At 36.8% G+C, this 24,808-nt stretch overlaps 1 protein-coding gene across 1 annotated transcript in view; it reads left to right on the forward strand.

The window, feature by feature from the left end:
* Window positions 1–24,808, forward strand: part of LONP2 (lon peptidase 2, peroxisomal) — a 105,967-nt gene that overhangs the window by 22,831 nt on the left and 58,328 nt on the right. Inside the window, exons 7-8 of the mRNA XM_014857523.3 lie at window positions 4,353–4,611; window positions 13,233–13,374. Coding sequence (XP_014713009.3) covers window positions 4,353–4,611; window positions 13,233–13,374 — 401 coding nt within the window. The remainder of the gene's footprint in view (window positions 1–4,352; window positions 4,612–13,232; window positions 13,375–24,808) is intronic.

Consider the following 24,808-nt stretch of genomic DNA (forward strand, 5'->3'; position numbering starts at 1 on the left):
GTACATTCTAAGTTATGCTAATTTTTCCTTCATGAATGCTTTTAAATTTGCATTCATTCCATTCTCTAGATTTTGGTTTGTTTTTAAGTTTCTCTTTCTGTTTGAATGTTCATATTTTGTTTGCTCTTAAATTCTCAGAATCCATAAATTTTCATCAGTTTAAATAATATTACAGTGGTGAACTATAGAAGGAAATTGTTGAGAAGCAATACCGGTAAATTTTTAAATGTATTTTCCGCCTTTATTGTGGTATAATGGACATATGGTAAACTGTGCATATGTAATGTGTACGTTTGATGAATTTTAACGTAGTGTATGTCTGGGGTACCATCACCATAATTGAGACAATGAACCTATCCATCACCTCCACAAGTTTCCGCGTGCTCTCTGTAATCCCTCCCGCTCTCCCTTTCCTCCTTGCTTCTCCATCCCCAAGCAACCATTGTAGATTAGTTCATATTTTCTAATATTTTGTATAAATGGAATGATATAGTATGTACTGTTTTTTCTGGTTCTTTCATTCTGTATAATTTTGAGGTCCATCCATATTGCTGCATGTATCAATAATTTGTTTCTCCATTTTCCTGTTGGTGGGCATTAGGGTTGTTTCCACATTTTTGGGTACTGTGTATAAGCTACTATGAACTCTGCTGTAAATTTATTTCTTAATTTATTTCTTGTTTACATGTCATGACAACATACTGCCTTATAGTTGAAGGTATTTTACCAAATGAACTGAACCTGAATTTCTTGATTTAGTTCTTGATACAAAATTTTCTGGAAACTCTATGGTGAGATGAATGCAAGGGAGCATGTATTCCTGTTGAATTAGCCCTTTATTGTCACCTGATGCATTTGAGTTCAGATCTGGGTCTGGACCTAGCTGGGCTGTTGGGAAATCCACTTTGGTTCAGATAGTCTTCTGTTAGCTCAGAACTCTCCAAAGCCCCCTTTTTAAAAAGTAAAGTTGTTCTAATCTGTGAGATTTGGAGAAGGCCTTTCTCCCTGTAAGTTTAGACCTGGGAAAGAAAGTTAAATTTCAACTTTATATGTGTTCAGCTGCTCTGCTTTCATTTCATCTGCCAAGCTTCCATGTTGGTATATGTTTGGTAGGTATTTGCACCATTGATGGAGACGTGATAGTCTTCAAACCCTGTTATTTTCTCTTTTGATGATAGGGCTATTGCACAGTATGAGGGACATCTAGATAATTTGGTAACACCAAGAGTCTTATTTTGAAATTTTGGTATTCTCTTGGTAATGTTTTTCTGTGCTCCAGGATTTACTTTAACTATGACTTAGGAGACATGTGGGATGCATATAATATAATGGCCTGAGAATATTAAAATTGCAGATTTGATTATTTGTTATTAGTAGGCCTAGTAAGTTACTCTCAGCTTCCCCCCTCCCCCAACACTTGTCATATTTATAAAGTGAAATTAATTACGAACCAGGAATTTTTACCAGGCTTATACAGTGTAATTGTAGAGATTTGGGGGCAAAATATTTCTTTGAACACAGAGTGCTGACTCCCATTTTACTGAAATAACCAAGAAAATATAAAAATAGGGCAGAGCTGTTATTTTCACAACTAGGGAAGGAGGCCACTCACATCCCAGAAACAGTTTCTGCTGGATGTCTGTTAGCACTAGAGATGCATAGTGCTTATCTACCTATTGTGAAAATACTTCTCATTGTTGAGTATTTCAGTGGATAGCTGAAGATGGGTAAATTGTGGTATGAGAGGAGTCATATTGAGCTTCCAAACCATTACTGTGTAGAATAAGGTCTAATTGTTGTGAGTATGGTTATAAAACCATAAAAATGTCTTTCCTAATTCTTAAAGGAGAAGCTTACCTCAGTAGCAGAAAGGAAGACAGAGAGCAAAGAGTTGGAGGAAATGGTTGCTAATTTCCCATCTTGAATAGAAGGAGCCAGTAGATTCATTTCAGTCTTCCAATTATAAATAGAGAAATATATGTTTAAGTTTTAAATTTTTCGCATGTAACCACAACTATTTTTCAAAATAGGAAGCATGCATTCTAAATCATTAAAAAGAATAACCAGAGGGGCTGTTCCCGTGGCCGAGTGGTTAAGTTCGCGCGCCGCTGCATGTGGCCCAGTGTTTCGTTGGTTCGAATCCTGGGCGTGGACATGGCACTGCTCATCAAACCACGCTGAGGCAGCGTCCCACATGCCACAACTAGAAGGACCCATAACTAAGAATATACAGCTATGTACCGGGGGGCTTTGGGGAGAAAAAGAAAAAATAAAATCTTTAAAAAAAAAAAAAAGAATAACCAGAAAAAATAAATCCTGTATAGAAAAGATACCAAACAATAATTTATGTAGCATGGAAATTATCTTTGCTTAAAAGTTTGAAAGAACTTACTTTTTAAATTGTCTTTACTTGACATATTTCTTGGAAGAAATCCTTCAGTGTTTTCAGTTTTTTCTTTATGTAGAATTCTATTCTTAGTTTACTAAATGCTAATCAGGAATGGATGTCGCATTATAACAAGTTCCGTTTTAGGCACAAAACGACATTTTGATTGAAGGTTTTTCCCCTTGGACATGATGATGTAATAAATATGTCGATAACCTAATATTGAACTATCTTTGCACAACTGAAATAAGTCCCACTGGGCCTTAGTGGATTACTCTTTTAAAAGATGGGATTTACCGGTATTTTAATATGTAGAGCTATACAATATGGGATTGCTCTGAAGTGTTTTTTGTGTTTACTGTGGTAGATTTTAGTGTTAGGGTTGGCATTGTGAAACAGTTGGAAAACTTTCTATCTTTCCTGTGTTCTTATCCTCATTGTTTGGGTTCAGACGCCAGGAAATGGGGAAGAAATTGTATTTCTCTCTTTCCAGGTCACTCAGTCAGGACTGACTAAAATCCATAGCACTGAACTTAAATTACGTATATTACTGCCGAGCTGGGTTTTTGTAGACGAGCTTGGGAACCAGACTATCAGTTAAGGCCATCTTTTTGTTCCTTTAGGGAAAAGCGCATAGCAAGTTCCAAAGAAGTCATTGCAGGAGTGGACACGTGCATGTTTTTCTCTCTCCCGTCCTCTTTCCCTGTCAGCATGATCATGTGTCTGTGTATTGTCCCCTGATTGCCACCCAGCTGATGAATTTATTTTGGCTTCCATGACCTAGTCTTTATTCAGTGGGTATTTTACATACTAAAGCACATCAGTAAACCTGATGAAACCTTGATTCTAGAAAGAAAGCCTAATTCATACTTTTCTGGTGAGACTTTAATTGATAGAACTTAGGCAATTCTTTACTCATAAATTTTTTTTTTAATTTTCTTTTTTTTTAAAGATTTGATTTTTCCTTTTTCTCCCAAAGCCCCCCAATACATAGTTGTCTATCTTTAGTTGTAGGTCCCTCTAGTTGTGGCATGTGGGATGCCGCCTCAGATGTGCCCAAGATTCGAACCAGCAAAACCCTGGGCCACCGAAGTGGAGTGCGAGAACTTAATCACTCGGCCACGGGGCTGGCCCCTGCATCTTAATTTTTTTTGTTTGACCCAGCACTTCTGTTTATAGAAGATCAGCTCAAGGAAATAATTAGCAATACATGTGGAGATTTAGTTACAAGAATGCACAGTGAAGCATACTTTATAACTGTTAAGATTTGTAGATAATCTAAATGCTCAGCAATAGGAAATTAGTTAAATCAGTAAGGATAATTCAATAATGGAATATTAAATATTAATGGAACTAAAATGTTACTGAAAAGTACATCTGACACTGAAAGATGTCTGTAATATATTAAGTGAAAAACATTTTATAAAACTTAAAGTCCTCATATAATCCCATTTTGAAAAATAGGTATATAAGCACACACACACACACACAGAACCTGAAATAATACATACCAAAGTGAAGGCAGTGATGCTTTCTTGGGCATGAGATTATGGATGAGTATTTCCTTCTTTTTTGTTAGTGTCATCAGATTTTCTGGAATGAGCTTATAAACCTCTGTAATAAAAAAAACACTTTTAAAAAAAGAAAGGAACAAATGCCAGTCCAAATAGAATATGTAAAAATTGTGTGTCCATAGAAATAATGTGTATCTAGAAAATCATTCGAAATGAAATGAGTAATAACTGCTTGAGTTTTTAATTGTGTAGGCCTACTATTTCTGGAGATTCTGATTCTTAAGCAGAAAAACCAAGTCTGGGTCTCCCTGAAAACCTGTTTAGACGGATCCAAGTCTGTTCTTGTCACATCTTTTTTCTAAAAAATATTTTAGCTCTTGCAAATCTTGAAAGGCGTTCTTCCACTTAAAAATTCCATTGGCTCAGATGATTTCTGTTGGATTATTTGACAGACCGTCTGGACATTCGAGCAGCCCGGATTCTTCTGGATAATGACCATTATGCCATGGAAAAATTGAAGAAACGAGTGCTGGAATACTTGGCTGTCAGACAGCTGAAAAACACCCTGAAGGGCCCCATTCTTTGCTTTGTTGGCCCTCCTGGAGTCGGTAAGACAAGCGTGGGAAGATCGGTGGCTAAGACTCTGGGTCGAGAGTTCCACAGGATTGCACTTGGAGGAGTGTGCGATCAGTCTGACATCCGAGGACACAGGTAGACTACTTCTCTCACTTTCATCTCTGGTTCTCCTTTCTCAATGAACTAAAGCCCCCCAGAAGCCAAGACATAATCTTTCTCTCTTTCTTAAAGGGCTGTTTGTTGTGCCTTGAATGGAAAGGACATTTACAGTACTTATCAGCTAGCCCAGAGCCTCTGCCATAACGGCAAACCCAAAGTAACCTTGATCTATGTTTAACAGTAGATAGCAAGACTGTGCCTCTGCTTTCCTGGACTCTCATTTGAATGCCATTATAAATTAGTTGTGGTTGGATATTATAATGTCTTTACATTCATTTTTGCCTCATAGCGTTTCATAAATAATGACTGATGACTCTTAGAGTTTAAAAATAAGTGCAATAGGGCCAGCCTGGTGGCACAGCGGTTAAGTTCCCACGTTCTGCTTCGGTGGCCTGGGGTTCACTAGTTCGGATCCTGGGTGTGGACATGGCACCGCTTGGCAAGCCATGCTGTGGTAGGCATCTCACATATAAAGAAGAGGAAGATGGGCATAGATGTTAGCTCAGAGCCAGTCTTCCTCAGAAGAAGGAGGAGGATTGGTAGATGTTAGCTCAGGGCTAATCTTCCTTGGGAAAAAACAAATAAATAAATGCAATAGTGAGGGCAGGTAGGAGGAGGTAGGAAATCTTCAATAACAAATTTGTTTTGTTTGCAGTTTAATCTTCCTTTTAAGAAGGGTGTTTTGCATAATGGGTATGAGTAATGAGGAGAAAGGTTAGGCTAATTAAGGCTTATTCTTGCATCTTTCTATAAAAATACATTGAACTATAAGAATGGTACCTCTGCTTAATCTGACATTATTAGAATCAGATTTTCATGTTGGGTTCGTTGTTTTCTTCTTTGTGGTCTCTGTTGCTCAGACTGGAAGAGGCCTTGGGAAAGCATGAACCTCTCTCGTGCTTTACGTGTTTCATAGAAGTTGGAAGTTGTGAGTCACTATAACACCTGTGGTGTATGTGTTAAAGAACATTAAAAAATGTAGAAATCATGAACTGCTTATAGAAGAAAGACGTCCACATAACTAATATACTGTCATGTGTCAGTTATATCTCAATTTTTAAAAACTTTTTAAAAAAGAAGCTCCTTAAATTCCAGTACAGCGTAATTAAACTGAAGATAAAACTTCTATTTCTATCATACCCTCAATCTTGAAGTTGTTAAAGCAAACCAAATTAAAAGTGGAGGCTTTGAGAAGCATGCCAGTAATTTAAATGCATATTTATAGTTGGTGAATATGGATTAAACTCGGGTTGTGGAAAAAAATAATACGATGCTTCTGTATCATCTGATTTTCCCTTTGCCTTATTCAAACAAGGTCACTGACGTTAGGCAGGAATGGGAACCTGTTTCAGAAACTTTTCCGTGAAAAATGGTTCTTTTTATTCTATTTGCTTATTTACATTTTTTATGCATTAAAGTCAAGTCATTCCAAGATTTTAATAAACAATGAGGGCTACATATTCAGTTCAGGGAATTTATTTGAGTCATTCTTTCTGACAATTTCAATATTTTTGCCTAGGTTTTCCTATTCTCACATGTGCCACTAGAGGCTGTAATTTGCTTTTGTAAAGAAATCGGCACCATTACTCTTGGACCAATCTTGGAGAAGCTGAATCTAGGGTCTAAATCTTCTAATTTTAGCTATAGAGCTGTTGGGAGGTGTTCCCCATTCGGATGACTTGATGTGCGCACTCAGGGCTGTTTTAGTTTGTTTCTGCCTTTTGTTACCTGCAGCATCGTATCGTGTGAGTATATGTTTGTGGACTTAATGTCATGGGCACATGCCATGTAGGTAATTTGTCCTTATTCTTTCCACCTCAGTACTGATTTTTCAGTAAAGCTTGGGAAGCACTTAAGCAGTGAGTGCTTACGCTTATAAAAATAAGCTTTAAATGTTTGTTTAATTCTCAGTTCTCAGGAGGACAAGTTTAGATTTATAAGCTTCAATATGATTTTTTATAAAAGTTAATCTGATTTTTAAATTTTACCTAAAACATCCTTTTCTCGACATTATTATTTAATTTATGTGGCAGAATTGTGGAAAAATGTATTCTTATGATGCCTATTTGTGGGCAGTATTTAATGTCACAGTTCTCACCACTTATGAACATGACTGAGTTTAAACAGATCTGTACAGATCTTTAAATCTGTACTGATACTGACAGATACTAAATTTGTTCACTTTTTTCAAGTGAGTATGTTTACATGTGTATGACTGTCGTTAAGAGAATTGAATCCGGGGGCTGGCCTGGCAGCGCAATGGTTAAGTTCACATGTTTTGCTTCTCAGCGGCCCAGAGTTCACCAGTTCAGATCCCAGGTGCAGACATGGCACCGCTTGGCAAAAGCCATTCTGTGGTAGGCATCCCACGTATAAAGTAGAGGAAGATGGGCATGGATGTTAGCTCAGGGCCAATCTTCCTCAGGAAAAAGAGGAGGATTGGCAGTAGCTAGCTCGGGGCTAATATTCCTCAAAAAAGAAAAGAATTGAATCCAAAGAAAAGAAGAATTTTTTTTATGAGTTTTGTAAAAGATTGTGTGTTTGCCTAAAATTTCTGTAAACATGAACTTTTGAGAAATCTATGGTATGTATAGAAGTTGATCATTGCCAAGTAAAGGTATGTGGATTTGTTTGTGAAACCTTCTATTAAGGCTGATTTTTGGTTCACCTTGCTGGTAAGTCCTTCCTAGCCATCACTGTGGCAGATGTTTCCCTAACCACTACAGCAGGCTGCCCTTGTGCTCTTGGGGACCACCTACATCCTGAGTTACTAAAGCCTGGAAAAATTTTTATTTGAAAACCCGTTTGGAGGCGGGGGTGGGGGGGGCTTGTTAAGGAGATGAGAGGTTGGGAGCAGTGTGTGCGCTTATGTCAGATTTATGGATTGGAGATGAATGGAAGGGGAGAAAGAACAGTAGAGGATTATAGCACAACCAAGGGGTGGAGTTTGTGGGAACAAGTGATTCCCTGTGACAGTCGAGGCATTTTGGAAACACCCAAGTCTTGGCATTTAAGTACTGGTCATATGATCACAATTAGAGTTCATGCAAAGTTTTATTTTTCCTCCGCCCCTGAGCAGGCACTGCTGTTCTGCAGTCTTAAAACAGCCAGTGGAAGCCGGAGCTGCTTTATGTTATCTTCCTTGCTGATTCTCTTTTGTCCCTCACTTTTTCTATTCTCCCACACACACGCACGCAGCTCTAGCCTTTTGCTAGGAGTATTTGTTTACGTGAAGGAAGGTGCTAATGAGTTAGGAATTGATTTTAAAAACAACTAAAGATATTTTTTTTTAGAGTTAAATGATAATGAGATGTGAGATGGGAAAGGAAGAGAAAGACTTGGTTTACATTTAAATCTGAAGTAAGGAAAATAATAGTGATCTGACTAAACATTGGCCCATTGTTTTTGTTCATATCGTGTTGAGTGGCTTAAAGGAAGAATAGTCCTGTTTATGCTCCAGATTAACTGCAGGTTTTCAGTCTTCTCAACATTTCTCATTTGGGATTACCTCCATTGGGATTTTTCTGTCCACTTCTTTTCTTTTTCCTGAGGGAGATTCACCCTGAGCTAACGTCTGTGCCAGTCTTCCTCTGTTTTGTATGTGGGTCGCCACCACAGCATGGCCAGCGACGAGTGGTATAGGTCTGCGCCTGGGAACCCAACCTGAGCCACTGAAGCAGAGTGCACCAAACTTAACCGTTAGGCCATGGGGCTGGCCCCTTTCTGTCTTCTTTTATAAGCCCCAGAGTCTCTGTTCCCATTTATTGGATCTTACAACTTAGATTTTTATATTTACTATTACATTAAATAATTTTGAATCAGTTCATAGAAGTTAAATATAAAATAACTTCTTTTTATGAGATCATTTGCATAAAAATCTGTTTTTCCTTAGTCATTCCTTGGTCAAATATACTTATTGGTATGGTATATCTCAAGTTAGTAATATTAACTCTTTGGAAGTAGTTGACCAGCTGTTTGTTCAGATAATAAAATCATATCATTACAAGGAATCCTGGGCTCAATTTTCAAACAAGATGAGAAGAAAAATGAACTTTTGCTTTCCATGTTGATGAATTTTTGCATGGAACCTGCAATGTGATTTTTAAATACTTGAGCTGTTTCGTTATTAGTCTCTACAAGGGAAAAGAAAATGAAGTAGCAAGCTTTTAATGTTTTCTTAGCATAGAATGCCAGAGATATTATGGTTTGCTTACTGTCCTTCTTATAACCTGTATTTGCATAGCTCTTCTTTACCTGTCTAAAACTTAGCTTCGTTTTAAGGCCCCAACCCAAGGCTTCCTCCATTAATATAAGTGTAGTCAGTAATGATCTTACTCTCCTCTAAACTGACCAATTATCATCTACTGTGCTCTTTTACTGATTAAATAATGTAGGCCTCTGGTATTTCTAATGCATAACTGTAGAGGTAAAACATAAAGAAGTTGAAGCTCTATAGAGCAGGGGTTCTACTGCATCTCATCCTCTGTTTCACTCCACGGTGCTTAGCACATTGCTACACTGGTAGTGTGTTCTGAGTGCTTTGTGAATTCAAGTAATGCAGTTCTTTAGATGAGAGCATCCATCCAAATGAGTGTATAAAAAGATTTAAGAATGACTGTTAGAAGAATAACAATTAGATTTGTTTAGACATGCTATATTTAAGACTATCTTGGGGCTTGCCCAGTGGCGCAGTGGTTAAGTTCGCACGTTCCGTTACCGCAGCCCAGGGTTTGCTGGTTCGGATCCCGGGTGCGGACATGGCACTGCTTGGCACACCATGCTGTGGTAAGCATTCCACATATAAAGTAGAGGAAGATGGGCACGATGTTAGCTCCGGGCCGGTCTTCCTCAGAAAAAGAGGAGGATTGGCAGCAGTTGTTAGCTCAGGGCTAATCTTCCTCAAAAAAAAAAAAAAAAGACTATCTTTAGTTCCTTAAAGACTGTTTTTTGTTTTGAAATGATTAGGATCTCCTTTAAGCCTTCTTACTTTTTCCAATTTTAGCGATATGTATACACTCTTGGTAGAAAATTTATAAAATAGGAGGAAAAATCCTCATGGGTGGTCATTTTTAACATTTTATTTCCTGCCAGACTTTTCACTGGGCAGCTTTTGCCTTTCTTTTTTTAAGCAATAGAATTCTAATTTTACCCTTTTCACTTAACATTACAACATAAACTTTTATATTATAAATTCTTTGTAAATATCACTTGAATAGTTTGCATTATAGCCCATAAGAGCTACTTAATTAAATAGGCATGAAAATTTGATGGCAAAATGCCTGTTTTTCTCCCTTGTCTACATACTGGAAAAGAGGTGAGCAAAGGTTCATCTTATTCCTGGTATTAAGATGTCGTTGGCAGTGTCAAGCTGTCTAGCATTTTGGATTACATTAGATTTGAAGATATCTAGGGATGAGGCCGAATAGTAAAATACTTGATTAGCATGGAGCTGTAAATAGATGATATTGCAATTCTCTGTAGTTGTTTCTTGGAGTATAAATTGGACTATTTTTTTGGAAAATGAAAAATGCTCTTGTACCTTAAAAGTTTGAACTATGTAGACACTTTTGTTTTTATGTATCTGCTACACTAGTTGAATAGTCCTGATAAACCTATCAACTGCCTACAGCAATTATAAGAAAAGCAGGAATTCATATATTTTTTTAATTAACTTGTATACTTCAATTTTAAGAAAAACTTCTAGGTAATCGTGTATTGAGGCTAAATAATAAGTAATTGATTTGAGCTCTTCTTTGCAGGCTTTCCTCTATTGTGCTCTGTAGCTTTGTAGATGTTGTATCGTGAGGCAGAATATAGGAAAGACTACTATTTTGCCCTCAAAGAAGTTATACTTTGTAAAAGAATACTAGTTATATTTATTTCCAACCTATGTAGTTTCTCAGGAAGAAATTTTGGTATGCTAATTTGTTAAAATAAAATGGTTATATTTGGTAATATTGAAAGAAAATGTTTTTATTTTGTTTTGCTACATTTTCCACCATCATATTCCAAAAATTTATTCAAAGTATGTTTTGTATCTTTAGTCAGTGAATTGCATGCTACCATATCTTCTGGCAAAAGAGACATTATAGATATTTTCTGTAGCTTATGGGCTCTGTGATAATAGTTGTCTTCTTGGCTTGACCTCTAGAATAGTGGGTCACATTTGGGGGATGTCACCTGTGATTGATGAACACTAAAGGCATTGAGTGTGGTTGGTGCTATGAAAAGACATTTATGAGAGTTGCTTCCATGAGACAGAGATTGAAATGGGACTTAAATTTTGGTGTACTGATTTCTGCTTTTGTACTTTTTCTGGGAAACCAAAGGTGGACTTTTAAGTAGCTGTTACTAATAACAATTACAGTTGACGTCTTTTGAAAGCTTACTATGTGCCAGGCACTAAGCTGTGTGCTTTACCTATTATGTTTTCTCATAATCCTCATATAATGCATGAGATTGGCACTGTTATCATCCCCATTTTACAGATGAGGAAATAGGCTTAGGTCAGGTAATTTGTCCAAGCAGTAATCAAAGACTTGTATGACCTTGACAGTATAACCGTGGTGATAATAAGATACTTTGTGTGCTGGCATGGTTGATCTGCTGTCCTTAAGTAAATAGGAGAAACAAGCGTCTGTGTGAGGAGAACCTTACAGCTCTATATCCTGCATCTGTCTACTCTGTAACAATACTCACTCCCTGTCATCAAAGTGCTCCCTGGCTCTTTAGAGGAGGCTGTGTGCTTGGTACCCATGAATAAAAACAGGGTCATAAGTATGCATCAGTGGAATTGTAGGGCCAGTAAGTGCTAGACATTGTATTGCTGGAAAGATCACTTTGTGAGAAGTGGTCAGGAAGAGTTTGGTAGAATTGCTGGGATTTCCACAGGCATGGAGAGTGTTAAGGGCAGGAAGGCACCATATTAACAAAGGTACAAAAGCATAAGAGGTCTAAAAGGATCTTGATTGTGGATGAAGCAAGAGGGTAATGGCAGCAAGTTAGGAAGGCTGGTGGGGCCAGATTGTGAAGAGCCTGGGATTCCAGACAAAGGAGTTTGGACCTTACTCTAGGTTCTGGGAAGCAGTGGAAAGTTTAGGAGGAATTGTGGCTGTATACAGTGACTAGTATCTAGATTTCCACTTCTTTAGAAAGGACACCTGCTTAGAATATTATTTTCTCTCCATGACTTTATCTAGAATTGTCAGTACCTGTTTTTGAAATCTACCTATCAAAAACAGTGAGGAAAGGAAAAGAAATTAATGCAACAAGAAGTGACTTTTAGAGACATTGAGGTTTTTAGAAAAAATTTTCCTTCCCTATTTATTCTCAGAATAGTGGCGAATCTGAAAGTTCTCTACAGAGAGAACTGATTAATTTTGAGTCTTGTCCTTCCTGTATCCTATTCTGAAATCTTGAATGTGCTAACTCCTTATCGTAACAGGACAGTGTTTATTGTCTGGTTCCAGTGCCTTGGTCACCCTCCCCTCCCTGGATGAACGGCATTCCCAAGATATTTTTAAGACTTTCTTGTCTTTTCAAAGGTCTCTCTACCCTCTCCTACTTTATGCCAGTCCTGTGGCAGAACTGAGGCCTGCTCTGTGAATCAGCTTTGTATAGATCATGAGATAACTGCTACTGTTCCCCTTATCATTGATCAACTTCTTCTAGGCAATCACCCTTTTATGCCTTTTCACAAACAGCGTTTACGTTGTACCTGGTTTAGGCAGCAAGGTTGTAATTAAAAATGGTAAATTGCTGCTTAAAATAAACTTTTGCTGGCTTTGTGAAAAAGACACTTTTTTCAGTTTGTCAAACATTTTTTATTTCATGCCACACTCTACATCTGTCATAATTATGTCAGTGATTCTTGTTCAAATATGATAAAGCACTGTCTAACGTTTTAATGCACAACAAAATATCTGCCCAAACTTACTTATTCCAATTAGTGTATATAGATTGAGCACAGTTTTATTCAAAAGGCCAGGATTAATAGAATTTTGATATACTATTGACCCCAGATCCTCTTACTACGGTTAGTAGCAAAGTATTGCCTCTGAATATAAAGGAGTTTGTATTTTTTTTTTCCTCTTTTTTGGTCAGTGTTTTGAATGTCTCTTTGAACCAGTTCTGATTTCCTTCATGAAGGAGATGATGATGTTGTAAGCAGCCCTGGGCAGCCATTTCAGCATGTAAAAAGGTGCTTGTATGAGCGGTGGAGGGTGAGGAGTGTGCTCTAAAAAACCGTGGAAAGCAGGAGAATTAAATTCACAGGGTCCTTTGGACATTTTGGAATCTTGAAGAGTAAGAATCATAACTATATGACTTAAGTGTAATGTTCAGTTTCACTAAATGGCAAAAGTTAGATACAGCTCTTCCAGGATCATGGGTAACTTAAGTCAGAATTAAATAGAAAATAAGACTCGAATCAAATAACTCTGATGTATCGTAGGGCTTTTAAAATATATGGTAGCTCTTTGCTGTATTACTCTGATAACTAAATGACTTTTCTCCAGTCCTGAGTTTTGATTTCTAAATGACATTGCTTTTGTCTCGCGATGTGTCATCGATGTTAATTTGCTGCTTGCTTCCTGTAGGCGCACCTATGTTGGCAGTATGCCTGGTCGTATAATCAATGGTTTGAAGACTGTCGGGGTTAACAATCCGGTGTTCCTATTAGATGAGGTTGACAAACTAGGAAAAAGTCTACAGGGTGATCCTGCAGCAGCTCTGCTTGAGGTAAGATTTAGAAATGCCCTGTCTGTACTCATGCTTGGAGAGTATGAATGAGAGCAGATCATATTCAAGTGATGTATACATTGGTGTGGCTTTAGTCATGGGAAAAAGTTTGATACAGACTAATATCTGAAACAATTTGATATTTAAATTACAATGTCTTAGAGAATTCTTTTTCTGATAATTTCCCTCATTTCGTTCTTTTTCGTTTTTATCAAATGGTTTAACAAAATTTTATGCATGCTTATTGTTTAGAGACCAGTAATTCTAAGAGGTTACTACAGAAAACAGCAGGCAGGCCTCCTTCCCCTGGGCTCCCCCGTTTCCTCTTCTGCACTGTGACCTCTTTAGCTTTGAGTTGATTAGTCCATCCTCAAACAGCACGGCTGCACAGCCGCTCTTGATTTTACAGTTTGGGGCATGATGTGTCGACCCCCTCTGTAGGAGATGAGGATTTTGCTTGCTTTCTTCCCTCTGCCCCTACTGTGTCACTTTTACGTCCCCAATCTCCCAGTATAAATTTCATCCTGATTTTGTTAAGTCCTTGTTGTGTATTTACATTATTATAATTATATAACTGCTTTTCACAGCTGAGCCACGTGATAAACTATGGTTGCTTTTCTTTTCCTGTCTTCCTTTTAGTTTTTCTGTTCATGTTTCTAAAAATCTTTTTAGAGTTAATAATTGTGTTATTTCTTTTGTTTGCTTTCACCAATTGTCTCATTCCCCTTTCAGGACTTTCAGACCCTTTAGGTGTCGTGTCAGTTTTACCTTCTTTAAGCCTTCAGTCTGAACAGGTTATTTTCCACATCTGGGACACAGCTGTCTAACTAGGATCTCCCTTTACCTCACACCTGCTGGATTTCCTGTTTGCTGTATTCCATGTCTTCCTCTTCTTGGTTTCTTCTCTCATCTTTGCAGTGTTAATCCTCCAATAGCTTCCTGAGAAAGCTTGCATGGGTGGTCAGTGTTTTTTGACTTTGCATATCTGAAAACGTCTTTGTGATTTCCTCATACTTGATTGTAATTTGGTATAGTTGGAAATAATTTCCTGCAAATTTTTTTTTTTTTTTTTTAAAGATTGGCACCTGGGCTAACAACTGTTGCCAATCTTCTTTTTTTTTTCCTGCTTTATCTCCACAAACCGCCCCTGTACACAGTATCTTAGTTGGAGGTCCTTCTAGTTGTGGGATGTGGGACGCCGCCTCAACGTGGCCTGACGAGTGGTGCCACGTCCGCGCCCAGGATCCGAACCCTGGGCCACCGCAGCGGAGCACGTGAACTTAACCACGTGGCCACGGAGCTGGCCCTGCAAAATTTTGAAGACATTTCTCCACTGTTTTCTCGTTATTAGTGTTGCTATCGATAACACTGAAGCCATTCTGATCCTGTCTTTTGTGACTTTTACGTTCTGAAAACTTTTAGGATCTTTCCTTTTATCCCAGTGTTCCGAAATTTTACAATAATCTGCCTTGGCATCAGTCTCTTTTTTTCCATTTTTCCTGATGTTATGCAGATTCTTTCAGTTGAACAGTCCTGCCCTTTATTTCTATAACATTTTCTTGAATTCTTTTGTTGATTACTTTTTCTGTTTTTATGGAGTTCCTCTTAATTGGAGGTTAGAGCTTTAATTTTCTTTTCTCTCCTGTTACTCATCTTTTTTATTTTTCGCTCTGCTTTCTGTGAAGACTTCCTGAGCTGTATGTTTTAATTTCTCTATGAGGTTATCATTTCCAAGGACTTTTTTTAACTTCTCTGTATGTTCTTTTTATAGTTTCTTGCTCTCGTTATGTAATTATAATGTCCTCTTATCTCTCTGCGAATGGGACTAATTTTTGTTGTTTAATTTTCTTTCTCTTAACTCTAAGCTACTTTTGTCTGTTATATATTTTTTTCTGATGTCTGTCTTTTATAATAGAATCTTTCATTACACGTGTGGTAACATTTGTTTGTGTGTTCATATATGATAGTGAGGAGCAAAAAGCTGATTCAGAGCTATGAGCATATGAGGGGGGCTTATTGACTATGAGTTTCGCAATAGGGTCATCTGACTGGGCCGTTTGGTTGGAGAACCTTCCATGTTGATAACTTTAGGTCTTTCTTTTGAGGCTGGTCAGATTTCTCAGAGATTCCTCAAGTCTCTTGCCTTGAGAATGAAGGCTTGGCTGCCAGCATTCTGGGAATGAAGTAGGGAAGAAGGATGGTGGTGGGGAGTTTCACTGCATTCAGCATCCCAGCTGTATGCATTCACCTGAACTGTGGTTTTTGGTACAGTACATGCTTCTGCTCAGCTGTGCCCAGTCTCACTGTGCAGGGAACTGGTTTTATGTTAGAAAATAAACCTACAGTATTTTGCTGGGTTGTTGGGGAAGGGATCTGGGACCTGACTGCTTCATAAATTCACTTTAACCAGTCCTCCTTGCCCCCCTCTTTATCCTGGTTTAAGTAAATTACTATTAATATTCAGATTGTTTTGTAAAATGGCGGGAAAACTTGCTATATGAAAGTTTATTTTTATCTTGCTTATTTCCTTGCTTTGAGTTCCCTCAGTCTTCGTGTTTCTTTTCTGTTTGTAATCTCAGGTCAGGATGGCCAGGGACATGTGTCTTATAAGCAGATAGACTGCACGTTCTGATTTGCCTCAGCCAGTCCCAGTTTATGCCTAATGATTAATTGCACTCTCTTTTGGTCTCAGAAGTGGGTCCTGTTTGGACAATAAAAAGTACAGTTACCCTACTTCAAAGCCCCAGAGCTTGGAGATAAGAGTTTGATTTAGTTTGGTTTGGTTTGTTTTGTTTTTATTGTAAGACAATTGTCTTCTGGCTTGGTAACTAATTTACTCATCAGTACTGTGAACAATAAAATAGGGAACATCATTTAAGATTTTAGTGGTTTCTTAGAGGATAACTTTAGACTTTCAGTTTAATTTACATTGGGGCATTTTCCAGATAATCTGACAGATTCTCCCATCAGACACTTATAGTTCCCCTTTTGAAAAGAATTTAAGAGTAATTCCCTCACACTTAGGGCTCTCAGCAGCCTGTTTATGGGAGTCCTGAAACAAGTCCACCAAAGACAGCTTTATAAGTAGTGGGAGATAGGTAAGCGCCTGTCTGCTTGTTTATTAGACAGTATATTTTAGGTCTTCACCTAGTGCTTTGCAGTGATTCAGTAATATTGGTTGAATTGAATTGATCTTTAATAGCAAGCAGCTTGGCATAATATTTTCTTGTCTGATGTGGATCTTGGTATTTACTTTTTTGGCAATTTATTAATATTCCAAAATAAAAGTATGAAAGCCTCAAATGATACCTCAAAGTAAATGCCACCTGGGGCCACATACTTACCACTGTAGTTTTGCTACGAATAGTATCAGTTCCTTATAGACTGTGGTGCTGTAGAATGAAGCAAGCTATAGATACGGAGGAACTGAGTGTCTTGGCACCTGACATCCTCCTCCCTCCACCTGCCCAAGTCCTGGGAAAAACCTCTTACATCTCACAGGTTGTTGAAACAATTAAATGAGAATACATGTAACAGTGCTCTGTAAACTGTAAACTACTCTACAGATGTTATTTTAATATCTAGTGACATTTCTTGGGTGTCCATTTTGAAAGCTGCTTGCTGTTTGCATCACTGGTATAGCCACCTGAATGACAGAAAGAACAAATTCAATTCCTTACCACCCTTTATTTAAAGTTAAATATTATTGAGAGTCTGGATTATACAAGAGTATGACTTTTTATCTTTCCTTATAAAGGAAGCGTACTTTTAAAAAAAATGTCATCTGGATATCATTTATAAAATACGCTTGTACAAGATTATCTTACTACTTATTTACATTAAGGGAATATATACCAGATATAAGGAACATAATAGTAGATATAGAATGAATACTCTAAATAAGTTAAAGCATAAACTTGTTCTGCCTCTAAATTCTTCTTTCCTTCATATTTACTCGTGGAATTTAATTCACAAATGGAGATGGGCATTCAGAGTGAGCTGTAAGCTGATTGCCACTAATTAAACCAAAGCAGCTCACTCTTTTTAAAAATTATCATTTAAATATATTTTGTTGATTTTTTTGCACAGCTTTAGTGACATATAATTGACATATAGTAAAGCGAGCATATTTACAGTGTACAATTTGGAGAATTTTGAGATGTGTATAGATCAGTAAGCCATAAGCATAATAAAGATAATGAACATAGAAGTTCCACTTCTTAAATGTCAAATTCACCAGAGGGGATCAGCAATAAATTTAACCTGGTGGAAGAAAGAATCAATGAATTTTAAGATAGATTGATAGAGATTATGCAGTCTGAAGAACAGATAAAAAAGTGTAAATAAATGAACAGAGCATCAGAGAAATGTGGGATGCCATTAAGCATACCAATATGTGCATAATAGGACAGGAAAGGCAGATGGGAGCAGAAAACAGTTCTGAAGAAATAATGGATGAAAACTTTCCATATTTGATGAAAAACATAAATCTACACATCCAAGATGTTCAGTGAATTCCATGTGGGATAAATAAAGAAATCCTTAGATACTAGTGTAGTAAAAATGCTGAAAGACAGAAAACTTTGAAAGCAGCAAGAAAAAAACAATTGGTGTTCCATTCACATTTTGGTGGATATTTGGATTTTTCAAGTTTTTGGCTGTTACAAATAAAGCTGCTATGAGTACTCATGTACAAGTCTTAGTGTGGAGATGCACTCATATTTCTCTTTGATAAATACCAAGGAGTGGAATGGCCTGTTCAGATGGTAGGTGTATATTTAACTTTTTAAGAAACTGCCAAATTGTTTTCCAGAATGGTTGTACTGTTTTACATTTCTCCTAGTAGTGTATAGGAGTTCATTTGCTCCACGTCTTTACCAATATTTGATATGTGGTAAGTTTTTGTAGTTTTAGCTATTTGAGTGAGTTAATTGTATCATCTCATTGTGGTTTTAATTTGCATTTCCTTAATTATTAATAATGGGTTGAGCATCTTTGCATGTGGTTATTTGCCATTCTGTATCTCTTTTGATGAAATGTCTGTTAAAGTTAAACTCTTTCTCCTTTTAATGGAATTACCTTTTTATTATTGACTTGTAAGAATTCCTTATATATTCTAAACAGATTTTCTTTGTCAGATACATATTTTTCAAATTTTTCCTCCAAATATTTTAGTAACAGCTTCTGTTAAGAGCAGAAGTTTTTTTGCTTGTTTGGTTTTTTTACGAAGTGCAGTTCTTCTTTTTTAATGGTTTCTTTTGTGTTACAATTAAGAAATTTTTACTAAACCAAGGTTGCCCAGTTTTTCTCCTATGTTTTCTTCTACAAGTTTTATATTTTTAGTTCTAACGTTTGGGTCTATCATCCATACTGAGTGAATTTTTGGATATAATGTGTGGTGAGGATCAAGCTTCCTTTTCTTTTCACATCTGGGAATTGGTCTAGTACTATTTGGTGAAAAAAGTATTTTTTTCCCATTGCATTGCCCTAGACACCTTTGTCAAATGTTAGTTGATAGATTGTGTTGGATGTGTTTTATATTTCTGAGTTCACTATACTGTTCAAATGATCTATGTTTATGCCAGTACCATACCACATTGATTACTGTTGCTGTATAATAGGTCTTGAAATTATGTAGTGTTAGTTTCCAACTTTGCTTTTCTGTTCTATAATTTTTTTTTTACTATTCTAGGGTCTTTGCATTTCCATAAAAATTTTAGAATCTTTTTGTCAATTGCTGCAAAAAAGTCTGTTGGGATTCTTGCTGGGATTTTAGTTGGCATTTTATTTGAGTCTTTAGATGTTTTGGGGAAAATTGTCATATTAAAAATATTATGTCTTCTCATCCAAGAACATGATGTATATCTCCATTTTATTATGTCTTCCTTACTTTCTCAGCAATGTTTTACCACTTTCAGCATACAGGTCTTGCACTTTGTCAGATTTATCCAAAATTATTTCTTATATCTTGATGCTATTTTTTATTTCAATTTCTAACTTTTGCTAGTATAAAGAAAAAGTACAATTTATATTTTGTATATTGACCTTGTATCATACAACTTTGCTAAACTCTTATATTAATTCTAGCTGCTTTCTCTCTCTACCTTTTTATTTTTTGTTTGGTCCCTGTCTTTTATGTTACAGCCTTTCTCCAATCTTTGATGACTCTTGATTGTCCTTTATTAGACAGATGATTTACAAATATTTTCACCAGTTTTGTGGACTTTCTTTTCACTTTTTAAAAATCTGTTTGTCTAATTTTGCTCAATTCCACACTGTCTTAATTAGTATAGTTTTTAAAAAAGTTTTTATTTATTTTACTTTCTTCTATTTAAAAATTTTTTTATTGAGTTCATAATAGTTTACATCGATGTGAGATTTCAGTTGTACCTTATCTCTTGACTGTCACCACATAAGTGCTCCCCTTCACCCCTTGTGCCCACCCCCTACCCCCCTTGCCCTGGTAACCACTGAACTGTGTTCTTTGTCCCAGTACCGGTTTATGTTCCACATATGAGTGAAATCATCTGGTATTTGTGTTTCTCAGACTGGCTTATTTTGCTTAGCATAATTCCCTCTAGATCTTTCCATGTTATTGCAAATGGGATAAATTTGTCTTTTTTCTGGCTGAGTAGTATTCCATTGTGTATATATATAATCTATATATATATATAGATATATATATACCACATCTTCTTTATCCAGTCGTTGGTCAACGGGCTCTTGGATTGTTTCCAAGTCTTTTCTATTGTGAATAGTGCTGCAATGAACATAGGGGTGCATATGTTACTTTGGATTGTTGATTTCAGATTGTTTGGGTAGATACCCAGTAGTGGGATAGCTGGGTATGGTAGTTCTACTTTTAGTTTTTTGAGAAATCTCCTTACTGTTTTCCATAGTGTATGCACCAGTTTGCATTCCCACCAGCAGTGTATGAGGGTTCCCTTTTCTCCACATCCCCTCTAACATTTGTTATTTTTAGTCCTAGTGATTATAGTCATTTTAACAGGCATGAGGTGGTATCTTAGTGTAGTTTTGATTTACATTTACCTGATGGTTAGTGATGTTGAACATCTTTTCATGTGTTTATTGGCCATCTGTGTGTCTTCTTTGGAAAAATGTCTCTTCATCTCCTCTGCCCATTTTTTGATCGGGCTGTTTGTTTTTTTATTGTTCAGTTGTGTGAGTTCCTTATATATTATGGAGATTAACCCCTTGTCAGATATCTGATTTGCAAATATTTTCTCCCAGTTGGTGGGTTGTCTCTTTGTTCTGATTCTAGTTTCTTTAGCCTTGCAGAAGCTCTTTATGTGATGAATTCCCACTTGTTTATTTTTTCTTTTGTTTCCTTTGTCTGAGAGGATGTGGTATGTGAAAAGATCCTTTTTAGTTTGATGTTGATGTCAGAGAGTGTACTACCTATATTATCTTCCAGGAGTTTTATAGTTTCAGGATGTATCTTCAAGTCTTTGATCCATTTTGAGTTTATTTTTGTGTATGGCATGAGATAGTGGTCTACCTTCATTCTTTTGCATGTGGCTGTCCAGTTTTCCCAACACCATTTATTGAAGTGACTGTCTTTTCTTCATTGTATGTGCTTGGCACATTTGTTGAAGATTGACTGTCCATAGGTGTGTGGTTTTATTTCTGGGCTTTCAGTTCTGTTCCGTTGATCTGTGTGCCTGTTTTTGTACCAGTACCATGCTGTTTTGGTCACCATGGCTTTGTAGTACATTTTGAAGTCAGAGATTGTGATGCCTCCAGCTTTGTTCTTTTTTCTCAGGATTGCCTTAGCAATTTCGGGTCTTTGATTGCCCCATACGAATTTTAGGATTCTTTGCTCTGTTTCTGTGAAGAATGTCATTGGGATTCTGATAGGGATTGCGTTGAATCTGTAGATTGCTTTGGGTAGTATGGACATTTTAACTATGTTTATTCTTCCAATCCATGAGCAAGGAATCTCTCCATCTCTTTATGCCATTTTCAGTTTCTCTCAGTAACGTCTTATAGTTTTCATTGTATAAGTACTTCACCTCCTTGGTTAAATTTATTGCTAGGTACTTTATTCTGTTAGTTGCGATTGCAAATGGAATTGTATTCTTGAGTTCTCTTTCTGTAAGTTCATTAATGGAGTATAGAAAAGCAGCAGATTTTTGTAAGTTGATTTTGTACCCGCAACTTTACTGTAGTTGTTAATTATTTCTGTTAGTTTTCTGATGGATTTTTTGGGGTTTTCTATATATAAGATCATGTTGTCTGCAAACAGCGAGAGTTTCACCTCTTCCCTTGCTATTTAGATTCCTTTTATTCCTTTTTCTTGCCTAATTGCTCTGGCCAGGACCTCCAGTACAATGTTGAATAAGAGTGGTGATAGTGGGCATCCTTGTCTTGTTCCTGTTCTCAGTGGGATGGTGCTCCGTTTTGGCCCATTGAGTATGATGCTGGCTGTGGGTTTGTCATATATGGCCTTTATTATGTTGAGGTAATTTCCTTCTATCCCCCTTTTGTTAAGAGATTTTATCATAAATGGCTGTTGGATCTTGTCAAATGCTTTTTCTGCATCTATCGAAATGATCATGTGGTTTTTATTCCTCAATTTGTTGATGCGGTGTATCACCTTGATTGGTTTGTGGATGTTCAACCATCCCTGTTTCCCTGGTATGAATCCCACTTGACTGTGATGTATGAGCCTTTTGATGTATAGCTGAAATTGGGTTGCCAAAATTTTGTTGAGAATTTTTGCATCTATGTTCATCAGTGATATTGGCCTGTAATTCTCCTTTGTCGTGCTGTCCTTGTCAAACTTTGATATCAGCATGAGGTTGGCCTTATAGAATGTGTTAGGAAGTGTTCCATCTTCCCCAATTTTTTGAAATAGCTTGAGAAAGATAGGTATTAAATCCTCTCTGAAAGTTTGGTAAAATTCCCCAGGAAAGCTGTCTGGTCCTGGGATTTTATTCTTTGGGATGCTTTTGATTGCTCCTTCAATCTCTTTCCTTGTGATTGGTCTGTTCAGATTGTCTGTTTCTTCTTGACTCAGCTTTAGGAGGTTGTAAGAATCTAAGAATTTATCCATTTCCTATAGGTTATCCATTCTGTTGACATACAGTTTTTCATAGTATTCTCTTATAATCCATTGTATTTCTGTGGATTCTGTTGTTATTTCTCCTCTTTCATTTCTGATTTTGTTTATCTGAGCTTTCTCTCTTTTTTTCTTTGTAAGTCTGGCTAGGGGTTTGTCAATTTTATTTATCTTCTCAAAGAACCAGCTCTTTGATTCATTGATCCTTTCTACTGCCTTTTTTGTTTCAATGGCATTTATTTCTGCTCTGATTTTTATGATTTCTCTCCTTCTGCTGACTTTGGGCTTTATCTGTTCTTTTTCTAATTCAGTTAAGTGTAATTTGAGATTGCTTATTTGGGATTTTTCTTGTTTGCTGAGGCGTGCCTGTATTGTAATGAATTTCCGTCTTAATACGGCATTTGCTACATCCCTTATGAGTTGGTATGGCATGTTATCATTTTCATTTGTCTCCAGATATTTTTTGATTTCTCCTTTAATTTCTTCAATGATCCATTGCTTGTTCAATAGCATGTTGTTTAGTCTCCACATCTTTGTCCATTTCTCAGCTTTTTTCTTGTAATTAATTTCTAGCTTTATGGCATTATGATCAGAAAAGATGCTTGTTATTATTTCAATTTTTTATAATTTGTACAGGCTTGCCTTGTTTCCTAACATATGGTCTATTCTTGAGACTGTTCCATGCGCACTTGAGAAAAATGTGTATTCTGCTGTTTTTGGATGGAGTGTTCTATATATGTCTATTAAGTCCATCTGGTTTAGCTTTTCATTTAATTCCACTGTTTCCTTGCTGATTTTCTCTCTGGATAATCTGTGCATTGATGTGAGTGGGGTGTTGAGGTCCCTTAGTATCATTGTGTTATTTCTAATATCTTCTTTTAGATTTGCTTATAGTTGCTTTATGAACTTTGGTGCTCCTGTGTTGGGTACATAGATATTTATAAGTGTTATTTCTTCTTGGTGGGGTGTCCCTTTGATCATTATATACTGCGGCTCTTTGTCTCTCTATACTTGTCATATCTTAAAGTCTACTTTGTCTCATGTAAGTATTGCAACACCTACTTTCCTTTGCTGTTAGCTTGGAGTATGGTCTTCCACCCCTTCACTCCAAGCCTGTGTTTGTCATTGGATCTGAGGTGCGTTTCCTGGAGGCAGCAAATGGTTGGATCTTGTTCTTTAATCCATCTTGCCGCTCTCTGTCTTTTTATTGGAGAATTCAATCCATTTACATTGAGGATGATTATTGATGTATAAGGGCTTAATGCTGTAATTATATCATTCATTTTCCAATTTTCCTGCATTTCGTTTGTTTCCTAGTTTAGTGGCTACCCTGAAGTTTTTATTCAGAATCTCTTGCATAAGATAGTCCATTTTCTGATGGCCTCTTATTTCCTTACTCTAAACCGAGTCACTCCCTCTCCTCCTCCTCTTCTAAGTTATTTTTCTCATATCTTATTCCAACTTGTGTTGTGAGTTTGTGGTTAAAGTGACAAGATTGTCTTTGATTTTGGTGTTTTCCTTCCCTTTGGCCTAATGCTGTAGTTGAATATTTGCTGTCCTATTCTGATTCTGTCTATCAATTGGTCTTCTTACTCTGTGTTTTGTGACCCCTTTCTCCCTTTTTTTCTTTTTTCAGGTATGAGGGCCTTCTTGAGAATTTCTTCTGGGGGAGTCTTGTGCCTGTGAAGTCCCTTAGCTTTTGTTTGTCTGGGAAAGATTTAATTTCTCCCTCATATCTGAAGGATATTTTTGTTGGATAGAGTATTCTTAGCTGAAGATTCTTGTCTTTTAAAGTTTTGAATATGTCGTTCCATTCTCTCCTAGCTTCTAAGGTTTCTGCAGAGAAATCTGCTGAAAGCCTGATAGGAGTTCCTTTGTAGGTTATTTTCTTTTGCCTTGCTGCCCTTAGTATTCTTTCTTTGTCATTCATTTTTGCCAATTTTGCTACTATATGCCTTGCAGTTGGTCTTTTTCCATTGACAAATCTCAGAGATCTGGAAGCTTCCCCCACACATATTTCCCTCTCTTTCCTAGATTTGGGTAGTTCTTTGCTTTTATTTGTTTGAGCACGCTTTCTGCTCCATTCTCCTTCTCTTCACCTTCTTTAATACCTATAATTCTTATGTTGCATTTCCTCATTGAGTGGGATATTTCTCCAAAGCTTTCTTCATTTCTTTTTAGTCTTAGTTCACTCTCCTCCTCTGTCTGGAGCATTTCAACGTGTCTATCTTCGATTATGCTGATTCGCTCCTCTATGATGTCCACTCGAGCATTCAGGGAATCTGTATTTTGTTTTGTCTGTTCCATTGTGTCTTTCATCTGTAACATTTCTGATTGCTTCTTCTTTGTAGT

Source organism: Equus asinus, chromosome 28 (genome assembly GCF_041296235.1).
Source record: "Equus asinus isolate D_3611 breed Donkey chromosome 28, EquAss-T2T_v2, whole genome shotgun sequence".
NCBI classification, from domain to species: domain Eukaryota; kingdom Metazoa; phylum Chordata; class Mammalia; order Perissodactyla; family Equidae; genus Equus; species Equus asinus.